Below are 21,875 nucleotides of genomic sequence, written 5' to 3'. Positions count from 1 at the left end.
CACTAAGCCAGCTCTGTTATCAGTGAAGGATGTAATGCCAGCACTTCACCCAGGATGCTTTCCAATGCCCCCAAAGGAATAAGTGTCTCACATCCAAAATTGTTTGGGGATGATAACATACAAGAAACAAACAAAAAATATACATGAAGAAATACCAGACAGGGGAGTGAAAGGCACTGCATACTTTGTGCAACCTTCTCTGTTCAGATCCTTCCAGGGCAGATCCTTCTTGCTTAGCTTCAGCATCTCCAGAAGACAAATTCTGCCAAGGGAGAACAAATCCTTTCATGACAAATCTCACCTCTTTTTATCACCCCTTTCTATTCAGCATTTATAGGCTGATGTGGTAGATACTACCTAGGTCCAGTTGGGCCAGTCTTTTGTCACCACTGCACAAAATGCCAAATTTTCTGATGAAGACGAAGCTTTTCTTTTATTATTCTGTTCAGCCTCATTGATATTTCTGAACTAGAAGGAGCTCTCCTGCCTTTTCCATGAGCAGAGCAAGGAGGCTGGCCCCCTTTCCCCCCGAAAGGAACACGAGAGCCATTTTATTATTAGTGTGTTTTCAATTTTCTTCCAAAATGTCTACAGAAGAGCTCATTGTTTGGATCCATTAAAATCTCATTTCCATGGATTTGGTGTGGTTTGGAGGGTTCCCTTCCTCTCCTCTGTGGTTTCTTTGTGCTTTCTGGAAGGGAAGGTCTGAGAGTCCCGTGCATTGCACGAGAGAGCCCTGATGAGGCATGACCTCTGCTACGTGACACAGAGATGTTTTCTCCATCAAGCCTTGGTTTTTTTAGCAGCTGGAAAAGTTGGGGTTTCAACATGTCTGTGGGCACCCATCTTGGATGGGCTTTGCAGGCTGCAAGTCTCTCTGAAGCTCTGTAGCCTTTGGCTTCCAGCATTTTCAGCCTTAATGATCAGGCCAACTCCAAGCAGCGAGTTGGGAACCAGATCCAAAATCAACGTTTGCATTAAATCAATCCTGCCATTGTCTGAAGAGCAGAGTGCACAGAATATTGCTTGAATTTTTAACAGAGAGTTGGAAAAGTGGTGAAGTAGCCAGGTTGGAGTTGGAAGGGTTCCCTACCCAGGGCTGGCAGCTGGGTGTTAATGAGAGGTCTGCAGATCTGTCCCACTGGGTCAAGCTCTCTGGGGCCTTTCAGCTCTGAATGAATCAAAACGAAGAGACAATTTATAGAGAGCAAATGAAAGAAGGCAAAGGTGGTGGGGAAGAACTGAAACAACAACAAAGCCCTGAGCTCAGGTTCTCAAAGTACAGGATGTGTGAGTAGGCTTGAGCAAGTCTGGCTTTTTTTTTTTTTTCTCCCCCTGCTTCTTAGGTTGCTAATGCCACGCTCATCTGAGCTGGGGCTTTCAAGGGGAAAAAATGTTGCAGTGGGATTTAACCTTTTGAATTAACTCTGGTTTTCCTTAAGAATGGAATGCAGTTGCTGTTTCCCCCCCCCTCCAACACGAATGCCTTTTCTTGGATGACTGATGGTATGTCCTAAGGACTGATCTAACAAGATGTCAGCTGGCCTCCAGCCCTCCCAGACAACAAACCTGGGGAGAGCTGAAGCTTTAAGCTGTTCTTTCTAGTAGTACAACCAGCTTTTGCTTCATAAAGCTCTTTCCCTTCCAGTGTTCTGCAAATTGTAACCAAACACAGGGCTGTAATTAAATGACAGGGCAGGCTGGAGTGATAAAATCTCTCTGGCTGCAGGGGCCCAGGTGGGGGAAGTGGGGTTTTTTTTTTGGTTGGTTTTTTTGGTGGTTTTTTTTTTGGTGTTTTTTTTTTTTTTTTTTTTTTGTGGATTGGTTAGCTGAAAGCCTTGTTTTACAGTTCTTAAGAAGCCAAACAGGAATCTGTCCTCCCTGCTTCTTGCTATACCAGTGTGCAACCTGCCCTGGGCACTTGGGCTTTGTTTTGTGCATGTTGAAATCAAGGTTTCACTTGTTTCCTCACAGATTCAGGCAAAGCAAGAAGATAATTGTGTTTGTAACAGGTTGTGTGAGCAAGGAGGAGAGACTGAAGATTGTTGCTTTGCCCACATGGTGCACCCATGGGGGCCTCTGGCCAGACCATGTCTCAGCTGGGCTCATCTCAAGCACATGTGTTGTCTGGGGATGAATTTCACTGTGCCTCACTTTTCAGGAAAAAATCTTCACTCTTCTGCCCTGGTTAGAAATTTCCATTTTGCTCTGATGAATTCATGCCTGTATTGCCCAGTGGCAATAGTGTCTCTAAAAAACTCTGATGGAGATGCCTGCTCTGCCACCATCTAAACCATTTGGCCCCAACCCAACATGCTCAACTGTCCAGATGATTTTTGCAGTCAAGAGGTCTGATAGCAGAGACCTTCTTGTACCTCTTCAGAGTAAGGGTGGGGGCTTTGGGGTGATGGGAATTCACTGTCACCATCAGATGTCCACGGCTGTCCCACCCTGCAGCCAAAGGCAGGTGTAGAGTGGTCACAGTGCCTGGGATGCAGTGGCAGAGGACTCCTGAAAGCCTCTCTGATTTTAGAGAGAAGGATGAATTCTGTGAAGATGTTTCTGGAGGACTGAGGACAATGCTTACTCTCTGTACAACCAGATCCTTGGATTTGGTCCTGTGCTACAGAGCACCTTTAGACATTTCTAGGTGGATTTGGTGGATCCATCCCTGAGTTCAGTCTATCCCAAGCCTTAAAGAAACAACCCTGTCCCTGGATACATAACCCAAAGTTTATTTACCATGGGTGTAAATCTGTTTGTTTCATTCCAGCCTGAATTTATAATGTCTTGGCTTCAGTTTTCACCTTCTCTTTTTGCAGCTGCTCCCAGCATCCTCTTTGTGTCTCTTTTCTACCACCCTGTCACATCCTCGTGGGTTCTTGGATAAAGTATTTGAGTTTTGCTTCACCTTAATGTCAGGCAGGTTCTTCCAGGCTTTGAGTCATTTTCCTGGACTCCGAACCCCTCCCTTTTGTCACCATCCTCTTGTCAGAGCTGTGGCATCCAGGGATGAGCCTGGTAAGGAGGTCACCTCACCCACCTGCTTCTTGCATTTGGGGAAGAACAACACGATGTCCCAGTATAGGTTGGGGGCTGAGCTGCTGGAGAGCAGTGTAGGTGAAAGAGACCTGGGGGTCCTGGTAGACAAGAAGATGCCCATGAGCCAGCAATGTGCCCTTGTGGCCAAGAAGGCCAATGGCATCCTGGGGTGCATTAGAAAGGGTGTGGTTAGTAGGTCAAGAGAGGTTCTCCTCCCCCTCTATTCTGCATTGGTGAGGCCACACCTGGAGTATTGTGTCCAGTTCTGGGCCCCTCAGTTCAAGAAGGACAGGGAAGTGCTTGAAAGAGTCCAGCACAGAGCTACTGAGATGATTAAGGGAGTGGAACATCTCCCTTATGAGGAAAGGCTGAGGGAGCTGGGTCTCTTTAGTTTGGAGAAAAGGAGACTGAGGGGTGACCTCATCAATGTTTTCAAATATGTAAGGGGTGAGTGTCAGGGAGATGGAGTTAGGCTTTTCTCAGTGGTGACCAGTGATAGGACAAGGGGTAATGGGTGTAAATTGGAGCATAGGAGGTTCAAGTTGAATATCAGAAAGAATTTTTTTACTGTAAGGGTGACAGAGCCCTGGAACAGGCTGCCCAGGGGGGTTGTGGAGTCTCCTTCACTGGAGACATTCAAAACCCCCCTGGACACGTTCCTAGGGGATGTACTCTAGGGGGCCCTGCTCTGGCAGGGGGGGTTGGACTAGATGATCTTTAGAGGTCCCTTCCAACCCCTAGGATTCTATGATTCTATGATCCTCAGGGCTGTATTAGCATCTCCAGCCACTGCATGGCACTGTGAGACTGCAGTCAGCCACTTCCTTCCTAACTCAGTTTTTTTCCTTAGTTTCCCACTGGCCAGGCCACAGCCCACACCTATCCTACAGACATTTCTTGCCCCTGTCTCTGATCTGTCCCTGTGCCTCACATCCATCACCCCAACCGGGTTTTTTGGTTCCCACCACAGACTCCTGGTGCCCATGGCCTGGGTTCAAGTAGCTCTTCCCATGTGTTCATCATCCCCAAAGCCTGCTGGCTGAGCTCTTCCAAAGGCACCCACCATTCCCACTCCCAGATGAGAGCTTTTTGCTGTTCTGCCTTTTCTTTTCATGCCCCATAGTGCACCCTGCAGCAGCTGAGGCTTCCCCCATGCTAAGGCCAGCAGGCTGTGTGGGGCTGGGATGCTCTTCACAGCAGAAAAATCCCCTCAAAGGAGAAGACTTCAACCAGTTCTCTTTTTATTCTTTCCCACCAGTCTCAGGCAGCATTGGAATTGCAGAGAAAAATCCCCTTGCTCCTTGTTCACAACAGCCCCATAGATGTAAAGTAAAATAAATGAAGTCACTGAGCAGAAATAATTTATTTTGCAAGTTGCCAAGACACCTCTTTTTTTCTGCCACTGTAAAACTATTGGGCAAATATTCCTCCAGCTTAGTACCACCACCTGCACCATGACCACCAACCAGCTGCTCTGGGTGGATAAATTAGGGGTTTGATCTCATTTCATCTCCACTTCTGAAACCAATTTTAGTTCAAAACCCCCTAAATTTAGTTTTGAAAAAGAATCTACAACCCTGCTCCCAGACAAATCCCTAGAGTCAAGTGCCCCCCAAGTCCTCCAGGCACTGGAAGATGCTCTAAAGTCTCCCTGGAGCCTTCTTTGCTCCAGGCTGAACAACACCAGCCTGACTCCAGAGCTGAGGGTCTCCAGCTCTTGGATCATCTTTGTGTCTCTTTTTTTCCATGCTCTTAAATCCAAAGAGCTGCACCTCCCTGGGTTGCTGTATCATCATCCCACACGTGGCAGTGTGTGGCAGAGCTTGCAAACGTGGGTGGGGGTCTTTGTTTGATTGACATGGATATGTCAGAGAAACGTGACAGATTCTTTGATTGCCATGGATAATTAGCTGTTATCTCTTCTTTCCAAGGACTCAATGTAGAGCTCTGTCTCACTGATCTTCCCTGTGACAAGAGAAACAGCTCAAGTTAGGGCTTGCTCCTGGTGGTGTTTTGCAAATTTGTTCACCAATCTTTTCATCAATTCCTCTGAGGAGCTGGACCCACGGAGTGATGTGTCCAGGCTCCCCTTGCAGAACTGGTACACAGAGGCCTTTTCACATGGATTTAGAGGTCTGAACATACTTAAAATTGAACAAAATTGCTCCTCTATGGAGAAGTTCAGAGAAGTTCATGAGCCTGGTGCTTTTGAAAAACCTTGTTCTTGTCTCTGATGTTGTATCTCTGCTTTCAGAGTGGCCTCCAAGTCACAGAGAGGGACCTGTCCAGCCAGCCATGTACCTCCACACAAGTTTCTATCCTGAAGTTTCCTTTCTACTCCAGGGAGCTCAAAATTTTCAGTCAGCCTACCCAAAGACCTACACTGTCAGTAGAGATCATAGAATCATAGAATAATTTGGATTGAGAGGGACCTCTAAAGGCAATCTCTCCAACTCCCCAGCAGGAAGCAGGGACCCCCTCACCTGGATCAGGTTTCTCAGAGCCTCATCAAGCCTCACCTTGAACATCTCCAGGGATGAGGCTTCAGCCACCTCCCTGGGCAACCTGTTCCATTTTTCCACCACCCTTCTGGTAAAGAACTTTTTCCTAACATCCAGTCTAAATCTCCTCCAGTTTAAAGCCATTGTCCCTTGCCCTGTCACTCCAGACCCTTGCACCCTCTCCGGGTGGGCAGAGGACTCCGTGAAGCCTCATTTTCCATATGGCTCCACCACCTCTAGGAAGCCGAGCACCAGGAGAACCCATAACACCAACTCTGATCCCACCTCTCCTCCTGGCTCCATGCCACCTCTAGGAAAGGAAAAAAAGGTTTGCAGGGGCAAGGTGCTCACTGTTGGTTTGTTCCCTTCCAGACGTGGACGAGTGCGGCGCCATCTCCGGGGTGTGTGACGGTGGTGACTGCACCAACACAGCTGGCAGCTACGTCTGTACCTGTCCCCGGGGCTTCATCACCAGCCCTGATGGAGCCCGCTGCATTGGTAAGGAATCTGAGGGGTTGGGACTGTTTAGTTTGAGGGAGAGGAGACCTCCTGGCTCCCTGGGTCTCCCTGAAAAGATGTTGTTGGAGAGGTGGGTGCTGGGCTCCTCTCAGAGAGAATCGGTGATAGAACAAGAGGGAATGAAGGGCTTCAAGCTGCAGCAGGGTGGGTTTAGAGTGGATATTAGGAAAAAAATTTTCATAGAAGGAGTGGTCATGGGCTGCCCAGGGAGGTGGTTGAGTCACCTGGATGCGTTCAAGGGTCATTTAGATGTTGGGCTGGGGGAGGTGGTTTAGGGGAGGACTTTGCAGAGTAGGGGTGATGGTTGGATTCCATGCTCCCATTGGTCTTTTCCAACCTGAAAGATTCAGTTCTCACCTTCCACTGTGAGGGTGACAAAGCCCTGGCCCAGGCTGCCCAGGGAGGTTGTGGAGTCTCCTTCTCTGCTGACATTCAAACCCCACCTGGATGTGGTCTGTGTGATTGCTGGAGGTGACCCTGCTCTGGCAGGGGGTGGTTGGACTCCATGAGCTTTCAAGGTCCCTTCCAGCCCCTTACTTTCTCTGGTTTCAGTGGTCTCAGGACCACAGAGACAGGGAGGGATCATGCTCTGAAACACCCAGACTTGGGGATTTGCAAATCCCTATCTGGTGACATTGGAGACTTTGTTCCTGCAGGAGCTGGAAAATGCCCCAACAATGTCCTGTCCTTGGCTGACAGGGTCCCTCGTGGACACACGTTTTGATGTTGTTGCAAACCAGGGCTTCCTCCAGCTCCAGGACTTGGATGCTTTCTTTAATTTTGTGTCTCAGTGCTTGAAGTTTGACAATGGGTTGCTGAGGACACCAGGAGGAGGGCTGGGGTGGAAGGTGTCTGAGGAAGGCTCCTTGTGCCCCTACCCACACAACTGCACCAGCAGCAGGAGAATCCCAGACATTGCCCCTCTTCTGCATTAGGTGTGAGCCAGGGAGAGAGCATTCCCCAGCCCCCAGCTGCAGGCCCAGGGGTGCTTGGGGAGTGTCTAAATCCAAGGGAAGGTTTGCAGAGCTTCCTGGAGCAAAGAGGGACCCAGGGGTGGGGAACATCCCCATCTGCACCTTCATCTGCTTTGCAGAGGTGAAGGAGGGGAGAGGTTTATCTGAGCGTTTGCATAACCAGTGCAAATAAACAGGGACTTTTCTCATCTCCTCCTCTTTCCTGCTCAGATCACAGGTGATGGCTCATAAACCCTTACAGCCCCGAGCTAATCATCACTCAGGCTGTGCACTCACTTGGTTTCATCTCATTAAACCCAACCTTTCAGGAGTTGCATTGCAGAGAGCTGGTGGCCTGGATCCCCTCCATAGGCAGTGGGGATGAAGAGGTGTTCCACAAGCACAGCCCAGACACCTCTGCTGCTCCCCAGCTGAGCTTGCAAGGCTGGAAATTCTTGCACAGGACCTTGCAGCTCCCCCAGGATCCCATTTCTAGCACCACGTGGAAACCCCACTCCCATGGTCCCCATGCCCACAGGACTCAGGGCTGGGGGCTGGTGGGGGCTGGCTCTGCCCTACCTGACCCAGTAGGACAGACTGGGTCGAATCCTGACCCAGTCTGGCTCCAGATCTGTGGATGTCAAAGTTTTCCAGGACTGGATTGGGTCCCAGCCTGACCAGCTGTCCTGCCCCCAGCCTGCAGAGCCTGGAGGGAATCCTGCATGTTGAACAGAGCAAAATTCCCTTCCAAGCCTTGTAAATATTTGATGGTCCATTTCTCTTTGTAACAGACAACAGTTCATGTGATAAATTCTGTTTACTTGCTCTCAGCATGGGCACTTGCTTTAGTCAGGATGAATCCTGGGGTTTGTTTCTCAGATCAGAAAGTTCAATTGCCTTTTGGAAAGGTGAAGATGTGAAGGGTTGGAGAGAGGAGCTGTGACAGAAAAGCTCCTTGTTATCAGATCATTGTTAGTGCTATGGAAAGGCTCAGGGACAGCTTCCTGTTCTGTCCTAAATATTAATAACAAGAAGAAAAAAACCCAACAACTTCTTTTCTATCCACAGGACCTGGAGCAAAAATTAATCATGTTCTAGTTGCAGAAAGAAAAATGCTGTCAGGTGTAATGTATGAGTCACCTTGTTTGGGAACCTGATAGATTCTCATGAGAATGAAATTCTCTTTTTTTTAAATAAACCTTTGTCCAGCTGAGTAAGAAATGGACCATTCCCTTCCTTACACAACTTCGGTGACCTCCCTGCCTCCTCAAACCTGGCAGCTCAGGTCTGTCTATGGGGCAGGAGGCTCCTAAGTTGCCCATTAATTGCCACCTCTGTCACACCTTTTAGGATCAAAGACCAGAAGGAGCTGGGTGGGATCTGTCCCCTCCAACACCCCAAGGGTTTATTCCAAAACAGCCTTTTTGAATCTAGAAGTTCATTTAAGCTCAGCCCTCTCTTAGCTGAGGGGTTGAGGTGAAATTTTTCCAAATATTCCCACCACCCTGCTCTCCTTCAGAGTCATTGGCTTGATCTCCAAGGGCTTTTCCAAACCAAATGATTCTAGGATTCTTTCTGGAATAGGTGTGGGCTCCATGCCTGTGCTGTGTAACAGCAACCTGGGGATGTGCTGTGGGAATGTGACCCTTTTCTAAACCCCAGCAGCTTCTGAAACCTGCAAAGATGTGGCCACTCTTCCCATCTGCCAGAGATCAAGGGCTCGGGATGACCCAAACACCCACACGTGGCTTGGGCTTCCCTTCTTTCAGATTAGGAGCTGATCCAGTGTTGCTTTCACTCCCTTCCCTCAAGTTGCCCTTCTCCAGTCTGTCTGTCTTGCTCCAGTCTGTCTGTCTTTCTCCAGTCTGTCTGTCTGTCTGTCTTTTTGGTGGAGAAAGTTTCCCAAAAGGGAACAGTTTGTGCTGAACTGGGTAGGAGGAGGAGGGTAGGAGGCTGTCTCTGAGAACAGACCTGCTGGTTTACTCACCCTGGCATTAAATGGGGTCCCTGTCCTCTGCAAGTCACAGAGCTGTGATAAGAGCAGAACTGTAACCACAGCCTGCAGATCAAACAGTTCCATGCAATTAATTTCAATTTATTTCAGGGAAGTGTCAGCCTGCTGGCTAATGTCAGTCCAGAGGCACAGCTGACAAATCAGACCAGACTTTCCTCCTCGTTAATCTACTTGAAAAACAAGGACAAGAGATGGATGAGTGCAAGGTTCCAGGTTTTCCTAGAGGATTTAGTGCCAGATGGAGCCTGCTGGACATCTGAAGGACCCTCAGTCTCCTGGGCCTCGTCCAGAAGCCACACACACCAAACACTGGTGCCAGGCTTGGTGTCTGTGGCTTTGGCCAGGCTCCTGGACTTTGCCCACCATCCAGGGCTTGTTCTGCTCCCAGCTGGGTCCAGGCTGTGGGAACGAACCTGAGACAGGCATCCTCTGGGAATGGGAGTGATCAGGCTGGAGGGATGTGGGACTGGGAACAGCTCCATCCATTTAGTGAGAGATGCTGGGACCACTGGGACCACTGGGACCACTGGGACCACTGCTCCTTCATGGGACATCTGTCATGAGACCAGTTTGGGGAAAGAGAGGCAGGACCTTGGCTAAGATAAGCAGGACCCCAGTGGACAGTGGTGGCTGTGGCAAGGTCCTTGCTTAGCAGAGCATCAGGGATCACTGGTGGACACTGGAAGGGTTGGAGCTGGATCTGCAGCCTGACCAAGGGGGTGTAGGGGATGACTGATCACCCTGGTCCTGCAGTGAGAGAGACCAAGGGGAAGAAGTGTTGCAGCCAAGGCTTCAGCCTGGAGCAGAAGTGGCTGGGAAATGCCCCCTCACTGTCTGGGAACCCTTAAAATAGCAGCAGGCAGCTCTGGGTTGTTGTTATCACAGGGAGGTGTTTTTAGTGGCAGAAGTTTGAGGAAAATGCAGGATGGAATTGAATCATAGGTTGGAAAAGCCCTTCAAGATCATTGAGTTCAGCCTTGTCCTAACCCTATTACTCTATTCCCAATGACCCACCACTAAACCATGTCCCCAGGCACCACATCCAGGGGATTTTTAAATACATTTAAGGATGGAGACTCAGCCACCTCCCTGGGGAGTCTGTTCCAGTGCTTAACAACCCTTTCTGGAAAAAAAGTTTCTCCTGATGTCCAACCTAAATCTTCCCTGACACAACTTAAAGCCATTCCCCTTGTCCTGTCTGTCACCAGTGACAAGAGACCAACCCCACTCTCACTACACCCTCCTTCCAGCTGTATGTAAAGAGGGATAAGGTCTCCCCTCAGCTTCCTTTTCCCCACACAAAACAGCCCAAACCCCCTCAGTTGCTCCTCAGAAGGGTTGTTCTCCAATTCCTTCCCTAGTTTTGTTGCCTTTCTTTGGACTTGCTCCAACACCCCAGTGTCATTTTTGTATTGAGCTGTCCCAAACTGAACACAGTGCTCAGTGGGGCCTCCCCAGTGTCAGGACAGGGTCAGGACAGGGTCAGCTCCTGCTGGTCACACAGTTTCTGATACAAGCCTGGATGCCAGTGGCCTTCTTAGCCACCTGAGCACATTGCTGGCTCCTACCCAGCTGACCATCCATCAATACACCAAGGTCCTTTCCAGCCACTCTTCTCCAAGCCTGTAGCATTTCCTGGGCTTCATGTGACCAAAATGCAGGACCTGACACTTGACCTTATTGAATTTTAATGATGTGGGGTCCAGGAGCCCAAGAGGGGAGAAGACACTGCCACTCCACCTGGCCCAGTTCTGTACTGCTGTACTGGGATATTGGCACTGGTGGGCAGCCCCTTGCTCACAAATGTGATCCCATTTCTTTGAGGAGGTGAGAAAATGTCTTCTGCTCTGTGAAATCAGCCAGAATCTGCTGGGTCCTTCCCATCCAGCTCCCAGTGGAGAATCTGATGCTTCTGGGTCCCTGTCAGGCAGCTTCAGGAGCCTGAATGGGACCATGAGGTCTGATATGGGGGTATGAGGGCTGGCATGAGAGCCTTGTGCTGCAGATGGATTCCCTGCCCTTGGCAGGGGAGTTGGGGTGAGATGATCTTGAAGGTACCTTCCAACCCATACTAGTCTGGGATTCTTTGAGGTGCTGGAGAACCTCCTGAAGTTAGAACAAGAGGTGAAATTGGGCCATTGGACAACTGGAAATTGGGACCCATGGAGATGGCACATTGGGATATTGGACTGTTGGGAAGGGGTGGTCAGGAGCTGAGCGAGCACGGTGATAACACGTTGTGGATGTGTTTCCTTCTCCTGCAGACCAGAGGATTGGGACCTGTTTCTCTGCCCTGATTGGGGGTCGCTGTGCTGGGGACCTCCCTGGGCAATACACCAAGATGCAATGTTGCTGTGACTCGGGGCGCTGCTGGGCCATGGCTCAGACCCCAGAGATGTGTCCTGTGCGGGGCTCTGGTGAGTGCAACACAAAAGGTCTGCAACACCCTGGTTCTGATTGCCCCAGTGAGAGCCCAGGCTTGCCCTGGATGCTCCTCAAGAGGAAGGTCACCCAGGGATGTTGGCTCTCCAGCCTGGGTCTCATCTGAAGTTGAGCCAGATGAGTTCAGCCAAGGCAAGAATTTCCTCCTGCTCCTTCAGCTCTTTGGCTCCCACAATAATCAAACAAGGGCCAAACAAGGCTGAGCCCAGGAGCAGGAGGCTTTGAGGAGCCCATAGATCTATCTCTCTGCCTCTCTTCTTCCCTCACCAGCTCTGTCTGGCACCCTCTGGTGTCCTGTCCTCCCCTACACGAGGGAACCCCACAGTGCCACTGCCCCGGGCACCCTGAGAGGCTGTTGCCAAACACCCTGGCGAGCTGTGTCCCATCATCTGCTCCAGGATGGAGGGTGTTCAACCCCTCCTCACCCATCTGCCCCCTTCCCATCACTGCCCACCCTCTCTTCTGTCCTTCCCCATCCCTCTGGTCTCCTCTGGCAGAGGCAGGAGGGGGATTCGGGCACTCCTGGAGAAGCCCTGAGGCAGCTGGTTTGTTTCAGATGAGTACCGCAGGCTCTGCATTGAAGGACTCCCAGTCGTGCCAGGGTTCCCTGGGAGCTTTCCAGGAATTCCTGGATTCGGGCCCAATGGTGTCGGGCCGGGACTCAATGGGCCTGGAGGCATTGGACCAAATGGGGCAAATGGACAAGGAGGGATCCCAGGGCTGCCTGGAATGGGCCCAGGAAGTTCAAGCATTGGTAATAATCACAATTACTTTCTTACTCTTGCTGACCCAATTTGGAAGCCTGGCTCTGAGCACAGGCAGCATGTCTGTCTGTCTGCCTGTCTGCCTGCCTGTCCGCCTGTCTGTCTGCCTGTCTGCCTGTCTGTCTGTCTGCCTATCTGTCTGCCTGTCTGCCTTTCTGCTTGTCTGTCTGCCTGCCTGTCTGCCTGTCTGTTTGCCTGCCTGTCTGCCTTTCTGCTTGTCTGTCTGCCTGCCTGTCTGCCTGTGTGCCTTCTTCCCTATCTGCCTGTCTGCCTGCCTGTCCGTCTGTCTGCCTGTCTGCCTGTCTGCCTGTCCATCTGTCTGCCTGTCTGTCTGCCTGTCTGCCTTTCTGCTTGTCTGTCTGCCTGCCTGTCTGCCTGTGTGCCTTCTTCCCTATCTGCCTGTCTGTCTGTCTGCCTGTCTGTCTGCCTGTCTATCTGTCTGCGTGCCTGCCTGTCTGGCCAGGGAGCTGGGATCCTCCTGTCTCTGTGCCTTCCAGGAACTGCCACCCTGAACCAGACCATCGACATCTGCAAACACTTCACCAACCTCTGCCTGAACGGGCGCTGCATCCCCACCCCCTCCAGCTACCGCTGCGAGTGCAACATGGGCTACAAGCAGGACGTGCGTGGGGAGTGCATTGGTGAGTGCTTCCTGCTGGGTGTGCTCATGAGGCAGCTCCAGCTCTGCCCCAACCTCCTCCTGAAAACACCTCAAGCTGCTGTCCCCAAAGCTCCATCCCTGGCAGAGCTCCCCGCAAGGAGCTGGAGATCCGCCTTGGGTCAGGCAGCAAAGCAAGGTGATGGAAAAGATATGTCTGTCCCTGAGGAACACCAGGGACACCTCTGACAGCCACAATATCGCCGGGGGGTTAGAGGTGGCCACTTCACACCGTGGGAATTGCCACAGAACAGCCCCGTGGGCAGGGCAGGGCTCTCTGCCAGGGGTAGGGCTGCTGCTGGCCCTGCTCAGCCCACAGGTGTAGCCCTGATGTTCACACAAGCAAACTCCTACTTAGAAGCTTGAGGTCCCCAAGGAATTAGAATCAGTTTCCATCTTTCAAACAAATCACCAGTTTTAGGAGGAAGTGGTCTATTTTTTTTAATTTTTTTTTTTTTTTTGAGAACTGTAACGAGGTTGTGTCCTGCTGACAGAAAATGGTGTCCACCCACTGCATCTCCAAACAACAGCCTTCATGTGCTGACATCTCCACCCAAGGAGACCTCCCAGGGCTGAAATAACTGCCCAGACTTTAGGTTGCATGGAGATCCAGCACCTGGAAGTCCCTTGGGCAGCTGAAGGCAGTGGTGGATGTCCCAGCTGGAATTCTGTCCATCTAGAAGACCTCATCAAGCAAGTAGCTGAGTTATAAGAGGAGCTCCAGAGGCAGCTCAGCCAGGAATACAGGCTGAAGGGCCCCTGGACCAATGGGCTGTAGCATGGGTGACAAACAGGAGATGCTGGAAGCTTCTGTGAAGCTGGAAAGCCACATTGAGATGTGGTGGGACAAATGACACAACTGGAAGTTGCTGGATATAAGCTGTTCAGAAGGGAAGATATCTCAAAACATGTGAAAAATGGAGGTGATCAGAGGCAGCCAACGTGGCTTCACCAAGGATAGGTTGTTCCAGATGCATCTGGTGGCCTTTGCTGACAGAGTGACCTCATCAGTGAGGAGGGGAAGAGCTCTGGATGTTATCCCTGTGGACTTCTGAAAGGCTTTTCTTACAGTTCCTCACAGCATTCCTGCCTCTCCACTGAAGGGACTGGCTGGATGCCTGTGTCTAATGAGTTCTGGTCAATGTCCAAGTGGAAACCAGTAACGAGGGGTGTCCCTCAAGGGTCCATACTGGAACCAGTTCTCTTTGGTATCTTCATCAATGACATAGGTTGTGGGATTGGGTGCACCCAATGGTGATGCCAAGCTGGGTGGTGGAGTTGATCCACTTGAGGGAGGAGATGGCATCCAGAGGGACCTTGGCCGTGCTGTCAGGACAATGCTGGATTTGAAAGGATGGGTGCAGCAGCTCCCAGGAGGCCACTTGAGTTGCCTGAGTAGAATAATTTACTTGTATCATAATGCTTTGTGGGCTGAGGCTTTTCTCCTTGCAGATGTGGACGAGTGCTCCAGCAGCCCCTGTGTGCACGGTGACTGTGTCAACACCCCTGGCTCCTACCACTGCAAGTGCCATGAAGGCTTCCAGAGCACCCCCACAAAGCAGGCCTGCATTGGTGAGTGTTTGCTGGGTCTCCAACTGGGAGGACAGAGTGCTGGAAGAGTGGCAAGAGGGCGACCAGGGAGCTGGTTATAAAGGGGAAACCAAGTGAGGAGTCCCCAGCACCAAATAACCTCCCACCCAGGGCAGGGATGGGATTTCACAACAAATTCACTCAGCAGTGGTCTGAAATCTGTCTAGAAGTTCCCTCTACCTTTTTCTATCTTGAACTTGGCCAGTGGCAATCAAGGAAGTTCTGGAGTCCTTTCCAAGTGCAGAAGACTGTTTAAAGATGTTTGTTTTAACCACATACAGGATTTTGAGGGGTGTTGCCATCAAGGTAGAGAGGATTTCTAGCAAAGTCCTTCTGTCAGCATTTGCAGAGAGATGTGGGTGAGGGACTGCTGCTGAAGAACAATGGGAAGAAAAGTCCCATGTGCACAAGAAGGGAAGGAGACAGCTCCCAACCTTTGATTTTTTTAATTCTGCTGTAGAGTGCCTTCTGCTGAAGGGGTTTCCAAAGAACTCCCCAGCTGCCTGACAATGTGAAATGCTTTCCTCATTTCCAAACTAAATCTTTTAAGCTGAATTCTCCATGTGCTTCTCTTTCTGGCTGTGAAAAATGGGTCTTTGCTGTTTCCTTTACAATGTTTTTTACATGTTGGGAAGCTGCAACTTGTCACCCCCCTGTCACCTCCCTGGTAGACTAAACAAATTCAAGTCCCTAGATCTCTTAATTGATAATGTCTCTAAGCTTCTCATTGTCCTTGGTTTTATCTTCTCAACTTCCTCCATTTTTCCTTAATCTATTCTCATGTGTGGTGCCAAATTGGATGTCATTTTTCAGCTGGGACCTCTCTAGCTGTCAGGACAAGAAACTGTCCTGTGTCACTTAAATGTGGCTCATGCTGTTGATAGAATCCCAAAGGACATTTCCTTCTGTGCTGGGCCATCCCATTTCACTTGTGATTCAGACCCTTTTCTGCCAGGCTTCTTTCAAGTTAACTTCTCCATGTTTGGAAAAATCTACAAAATGGATTGTCCACTGCTGCTGGGGCCAGACCCTTGTTTTTCTGTAATTTGCTCATAAAATGCTCATCTTGTCTTGCTCAGCTCTGGATAAAGGGTCAGTAAGAACCCCCTTACCTGAAATAATCCCCTTCTTTTCTCCTTTTGGCTCAACCCAGAGGCATTCTGTCCCCCAGAGCAAATGGACATCATGTTTCTGATGTGCAACACAGCACCTCTTCTGCTGCCCCACTTCAGCTGTGCTGTACCCCAACTTCTCTCCTGGAATATTCAGTTTGCTGAGTCTCTGGATCACATCCCTGTGGGCAAACCTGAGCCTGCGACTGGTGCTCTGAGGGCTTTTGGTGTCTACTGTGACCATCCCGAGGATAGTTTGAGTTGCAAAGGGGGGGCCCTGAGGTTGACAAAGACATCATGAAGGGGCTGAGATCCCACAGCTATAACCTGACAAATGTTGTGCTGCTTCCAGAAAGCTTTCTCCACATCTTTCCCATCCTCATTCGTACAGAGGTGAAGAGCCTGATCCCGGAGCAGAGCACACTCTGGTGTCTGAGAGCCCTTGCCTGGTTTCCTCACAGAGCAGAGGAGCTGGAACATCTTCTCCCTACACCTACTTCTATTTTTTTTGTGCTTCTTTCCCCACCAGATATCGACGAGTGCATCATGAACGGGGTGATGTGCAGGAACGGCCGCTGTGTCAACACTGATGGCAGCTTCCAGTGCATCTGCAATGCTGGCTTTGAAATCACCCCTGATGGCAAGAACTGTGTTGGTGAGTTCCCTCCTGACCTGCCATGGGGAGGCTGGGGCTGAGCTCAGGCTGGGGCTGAGCTCAGGCTGGGTTCGAGCTCAGGCTGCATCCTCCCGAGGTGATTACCCCAGGAAAGTCTTGCTCCAGCTCATGTTTTCTGGATCTCCTGCCCAGATCATGATGAATGTGCCACCACCAACATGTGCCTCAATGGGATGTGCATCAATGAGGATGGCAGCTTCAAATGTATCTGCAAACCTGGTTTTGTGCTGGCTCCCAACGGGCGGTACTGTGTCGGTGCGTTGGTCCTTATTGTTCTCTGCCCTCTTCCCAGCCTGCTCCCCTCATTCCTGGGGACTTGGGATGTGTCTGAGGCCAAGGGGAGCTGCCAGGCATCTCCTGCTCTGCCACTGGGAATTACCCCCACACAGCAGAATGGGCACAAGGGAAAGTTTTCTTCCATCTCCACTACTTCAGGACAAATTGGAGCTGAAATCCTCTTTCTGAAGGAGGTTAGGAAGGGCTGTGAAGTTCTGCATGGCCAATGTGAGCTGGCAGCAGTCATCTCCACAGCTTCTCCAGCCTCTACAGCACGTTCCACTCCGTGTTGTGTGCCAGGAAGGTCAGGGTGTGAAGGCAGAGCCGAGGTGGGAGGAAGAGGAGCAGGAGAACACGGCATTTCTTCCAAATGCTGCTGTGAGATAGGACAAAGCCTCTGGGTCACTGTCTCATTAAGAGAGTAGAGACCAGCCCCTGCTACTCTGAGAAGGTGCTGACTTTCAGCAGACTGAAGAAGCCCAGATCCCTCTTCCTTCTTGATCCATCAGGAGCAGCCAGCAGAGCCCACAGGGGCTGTGATGCTCCAAACCTCTGCTTCTCCTCACAAGCCCCCAAGTCATCCCAAACAAAAAAACATCCCAAATCCCCTTAGACTGTGGGTCCTGCTGCCTGTGGGGGGGTGTCAGCCACTTGGTTCTTCCTTCTTTCAGACGTGGATGAGTGTGAGACACCAGGGATCTGCATGAACGGGTGGTGCATCAACACCGAGGGCTCCTTCCGCTGCGAGTGCCTGGGGGGTTTGGCCATCGGGGTGGACGGACGCGTCTGCGTGGACACCCACATGCGCAGCACCTGCTACGGGGGCATCAAGAAGGGAACTTGTGCTCGTCCCTTCCCGGGAGCAGTCACCAAGTCTGAGTGTTGCTGTGCTAACCCAGACCACGGATTCGGAGAGCCCTGCCAACCCTGCCCGGCGAAAAACTCCGGTGAGTTCGGGGGAGCACGGAGTGACCCTGGTGGGAAGTGACCTTCGAGGTCATTGAGTCCAACCTAACAATGTTAGTCCTTAACTAAACCATATTAACAAGTACTATGTCTACACAACTCCTAAATCCCTTGGTGACTCCGCCACTGCCCTGTTCAGACTGTTCCAATGCCTGATAACCCTTTCAGTGAAGAAATTCTTCCTAACACCCAAAGTTCCTCTTCCATCATGAGTTTGCCAAAAGCCAGGAAGGTTTAGAGATGTTCTGGGTCTTTATAGGTCCCTGGGGTGGTGTAGGGAGCTTGGCAGTGAGATGGGAAGGCCACAGCCAGGGGGAGAGGTATGCCTTGATGTCAACAAATTTAGGTTGGATCCACAGATTTGCTGCTGCTCTCAGTGCAGGGCTTCTCGTGGTGCTGTACTAACTGCTTTAAAATACCCATTTCATAAGTGCAAGCAGACAGTGCTTGGAAGCCCACAGATGACATTTAAACATGCCAACAATAAACCCACCATTCCTCAGGCTTAATGTCACCGTGCAGGAACCATCTAGAAAAACTAACAGCTCTGTTGTCCTCTCCCCACAGCTGAATTCCAGGCTCTCTGCAGCAGCGGCATCGGAATAACAGCTGATGGCAGAGGTATGGCCACCCTGCCTCCCCAGTTCCAGGCATATCCAGTGTCACTCCCAGCAACTTATTTCAGCTTTTTAAGGGTGTTTATGTGCATCTGTGTGCCCAGGGGAGCGTGGGTGTTGTGGAGGGGGTGCTGCAGAGGCAGCAGCTCCTGGTTCACCCTGGACGTGAGAACTCACGGCGCCGGGGTGGGCGGAAGAGCCTGCAGGAACCTCCATCTGTGTTAGCACCTGTCTGGGGGTGGGATGGGAGCCTGGACACCAGCACAGGGGATGCTGAGTGTCTTTTCTCCCCCCTAAAGCACCACGAGTGAAGGTTGAGCAAGCCTCCCTGAGCACCACGTGTTGAATCAAGTGATTGGTTCCTAGGGGAACCGCACTCTTGGGGGTGCACGCACGGAATTTGGCTTTGCTCCCTGCTTGGTTGGGAATGAAAAGCTTCAGTTGCAGTTTCTTGCTTTTTTCCTCTGTCCTCCAGCTCCTTAGTCCAGGAGAAGAGGGTTCAGGGTCTCCCAGGGGGAGGGAGGTGACACACACCTGGTGGTGCCAAGGTTGCTCTAAAGTTTGGGGCAGCGCTGAGACCAGCAGGAAAGAGCCAGAGACCTGCAGCCTTGCAGAACTTTCCAAGTGGGAATGAGCCAGAGGCAAAACCCTGGTGGCTTCTTGGGCTTCCTTCCAGGGCACCAGGTCTTGGCTGAAGTCAGGCTCAGGCTAAAGATAAGATGCTTTCGAGCAAGAAGCTGATGTCAGACATGCATCCCCCCTCCAGGGCTGAGTTTCCCTGGGGATGTAACTGAACTCCAATGGCACGGAGACAAAGGCCAGCCCTGCTCTGGGCTACTTGCCACCTGGCACTTTGGCCCTACGAGGACACTGCTGGCCAAACCCAAAGCTCCACTGTTCTAGGGGAAGGCTGCTTCTCACCAGGGTCAAATCTCTTTGCCTCGGCACCAGAGCTTTGGTTGTAAAAGGCTGGGAGATGATGCTGGTACAGGGAAGAGATGCCACCTGGGTTCCTCTCCACATCCACTGGGCACTTGGTGCTGCTGATGGGAGCTGGCAGGAGGTGGGTGATGGCAGAGAGGCCCAAGCTGCCAGCTGTCCTACAGACCTGAGCCCAGCCACTGTGGTGCTTACTGCACATCCCTGCAGAACCATCCAAACATCTCTGGCTTTGAGGCAGGTTTCTCCAAGGCACTTTACAAGTCTCTGAAGCTGAGGTTTTTGACATCCTGCAGGACTTGAGCCTCTGTCCCACGCCCTGGCCTCACCCAAATGTGACACTCCCCTCTGTTCCTGTCCCCCCATCACCACCACACGTTCTCCAGGGTCAGGAGCCAGGCAGAGTGCACGCTCCGAGGTGCCCCAGCTGACACCCGGGAGCAATGCAAAGTTCGGGATGGGAGTTTGGAGTTTTCTGGATTTGTGCTTGCTGTGGTCCATCTAATTTGCCTTCCTTTTCTGTGCAGATATCAATGAGTGTGCCCTCAACCCAGACATCTGCCCCAATGGGATGTGTGAGAACCTGCGTGGGAGCTACCGCTGCATCTGCAACCTGGGCTACGAGTCAGATCCCACGGGCAAGAACTGCGTGGGTGGGTACAGGGCAGCCCCAGCTCAGGGTGCCAGGAGCTCAGTGGTGGGGGGAGAGGGTGGCACAGACCTGCTGTGTGATGCAGACCACCACCCTGAGGTGACCTTGCAGCTGATGCCCTCAGGGACTGTCCCCACAATGTGGAAGAGCACGAGGTGCTGTGTAAGGAATCACACAAGTGTGATTGAACACTCTGTCTCTGTTGTTTTTTGGGGTTTTTTTTGACAAGGGTCTGGAGTGGTGGGACAAGGGGTGATGGCTTCAAACTGGCAGAGGGGAGTTTGAACATCAGGTTGGACATTAGGGAGAAATTCTTTAATTTGAGGGTACAGGTACAGGAGGTACAGGTACAGGAGGGTACAGGTACAGGAGGGTACACATTGGAACAGGTTGCCCAGAGACCTGTGGCTGCCCCATCCCTGGCAGTGTTGAAGGCCCCAGGTTGGATGGGGCTTGGAGCACCCTGGGCTGGTGGGAGGTGTCCCTGACCATGGCAGAGGGTGGAATGGGATGGTCTGAAAGTCCCCTCCTACCCAAACCAGTCTGGGATTGTGGGATTCTATTGCTCTGAATACAGGATGGCATTTCTGTGGCTCTAAGGCTGGCAGAGCTCTGTGTGGCTGGCAGAGCTCTGCAGGGCTGGCAGAGGGGTGGGGGTGGATGGTGGAGCTCAGACACCTCATCTCTCTGCCCACAGACGTTGATGAGTGCACTGTCAATCGCCTGCTGTGTGACAACGGGCTGTGCCGCAACACCCCTGGCAGCTACACCTGCACCTGCCCCAAGGGCTTTGTCTTCAGGACGGAGACAGATACCTGTGAAGGTAACCTTACTCCACACAGAACATCCTCTTGGCTTCAGGTCCTGCCCCCAAGGGAGCTCAAAGTCTTCCGTTCCCTTTTGACCACTGTGGTTTGAACTGGAGCAGGTCCAGGCTTAGGGTTTGTGGCTTCAGGTTTTGTTGGTTTTACTTTTTTCACAGGGGTCCACACTAGTGGACATCCAAACCCAGAACATCTGGGCTTTGCAGGGACTGAAAACCCCAATGTTTTCCTCCAGGCCTTCCAACTTTTAGCTAAATCCGACCAGAATTACAAGTTTTGGGGATTTGACTGGAAGCTTATAGTTTGGAGGAGGGAAAATTGTTTCCTGACCACAAAGTCCTCAAGCATTTGAGAACTGTACTTTGCACATATGTGTCTGTTTCAAGAAAAAAAAAAACCTGATTTTCTGGAAAGGTGAAAGATGGTGAATTCTACATAGCTTCACCTCTGGTCCAGACAGGTACCCAAAGGCCAAATTCAGCACTGTGGCTGCTCCCACCTTAGCCAGGAGCAGCCCTGGGCTAGTGAGTCCATCATCCCCCTGTAGCTGCTCCCACCACCCTCCATCCCTCATCCCCTCAGTCCTGCAGCAGCTCCTGGTCTGTCCCTGCCAGTCCCCTTTGAGCTGCTGATATGGAAGTTGGACATGTAGGAATTCTACAGCCTGGACTGGGGATCCTCTGAAAAGCTGGAAAACTCTTTTCTTCACCTTCTTTGCTTCTCACCTCCCCCCCAGCCTCTAGCCCAGAGAACTGGGTGCTGTGGCCCTGGCTGCAGTGACAGTCCCTTTTGTCCCACAGATATCAATGAATGCACCTCCAACCCTTGTGTGAACGGGGTCTGCAGGAACAATGCTGGTTCCTTTGCTTGTGAGTGCTCCCCAGGCAGCAAACTGGACCCCAGTGGCACCATCTGTGTCGGTAAGGATGTGGCCTTCTACAGGCAGCTCTGACATTGACACCCATCATCACCCCTTGTTGTTCATCTGAAGCAAGTCCCATGCTCCTGCCTTTGGGATGGGGACCTTTTGAGACCCCTGACTCTCACCTGGTGTTTCCTTAGTTGTTGGTAACCATCAGCATCTCTCTTGTGCATCCAGGGAGCCCGAAGAGCTCAGGCAGTGCTCTGGGTGTGGCTGACACAGAAATCCCCAACTGTCCTGCAGCAAGACAAACCACAGAGATGGGGTCCTAGGGCAGCAGGGTGTGGTGGGTTCTCCCTCCCCAGATGGGTTTGGAGCATGATGAGATGAAAGTAACATCAAGCTGAAGTAGATCCCTTCTCATCAAAGTGAGAAGGTGCTCTCTTCCCATTCCTAGAGGGTTAGGTC

The 21,875-nt window shown here is 51.3% G+C and overlaps 1 protein-coding gene across 1 annotated transcript in view; it reads left to right on the top strand.

Annotated features, from left to right (window-relative positions):
• Nucleotides 1-21,875, top strand: part of LOC139788191 (fibrillin-2-like) — a 104,751-nt gene that overhangs the window by 50,897 nt on the left and 31,979 nt on the right. The window contains exons 9-20 of the mRNA XM_071727859.1: nucleotides 5,916-6,041; nucleotides 11,294-11,446; nucleotides 12,028-12,225; nucleotides 12,733-12,876; nucleotides 14,346-14,465; nucleotides 16,125-16,250; nucleotides 16,404-16,526; nucleotides 17,219-17,494; nucleotides 18,081-18,134; nucleotides 19,597-19,722; nucleotides 20,419-20,544; nucleotides 21,346-21,465. Of these exons, the coding sequence (XP_071583960.1) occupies nucleotides 5,916-6,041; nucleotides 11,294-11,446; nucleotides 12,028-12,225; nucleotides 12,733-12,876; nucleotides 14,346-14,465; nucleotides 16,125-16,250; nucleotides 16,404-16,526; nucleotides 17,219-17,494; nucleotides 18,081-18,134; nucleotides 19,597-19,722; nucleotides 20,419-20,544; nucleotides 21,346-21,465 (1,692 nt within the window). The remainder of the gene's footprint in view (nucleotides 1-5,915; nucleotides 6,042-11,293; nucleotides 11,447-12,027; nucleotides 12,226-12,732; nucleotides 12,877-14,345; nucleotides 14,466-16,124; nucleotides 16,251-16,403; nucleotides 16,527-17,218; nucleotides 17,495-18,080; nucleotides 18,135-19,596; nucleotides 19,723-20,418; nucleotides 20,545-21,345; nucleotides 21,466-21,875) is intronic.

This window comes from Heliangelus exortis, chromosome 28 (assembly GCF_036169615.1).
Source record: "Heliangelus exortis chromosome 28, bHelExo1.hap1, whole genome shotgun sequence".
NCBI classification, from domain to species: Eukaryota; Metazoa; Chordata; class Aves; order Apodiformes; family Trochilidae; genus Heliangelus; species Heliangelus exortis.
The sequence above is the reverse complement of the archived record's forward strand: the minus strand, read 5'-3'. Positions and strand labels throughout refer to the sequence as shown.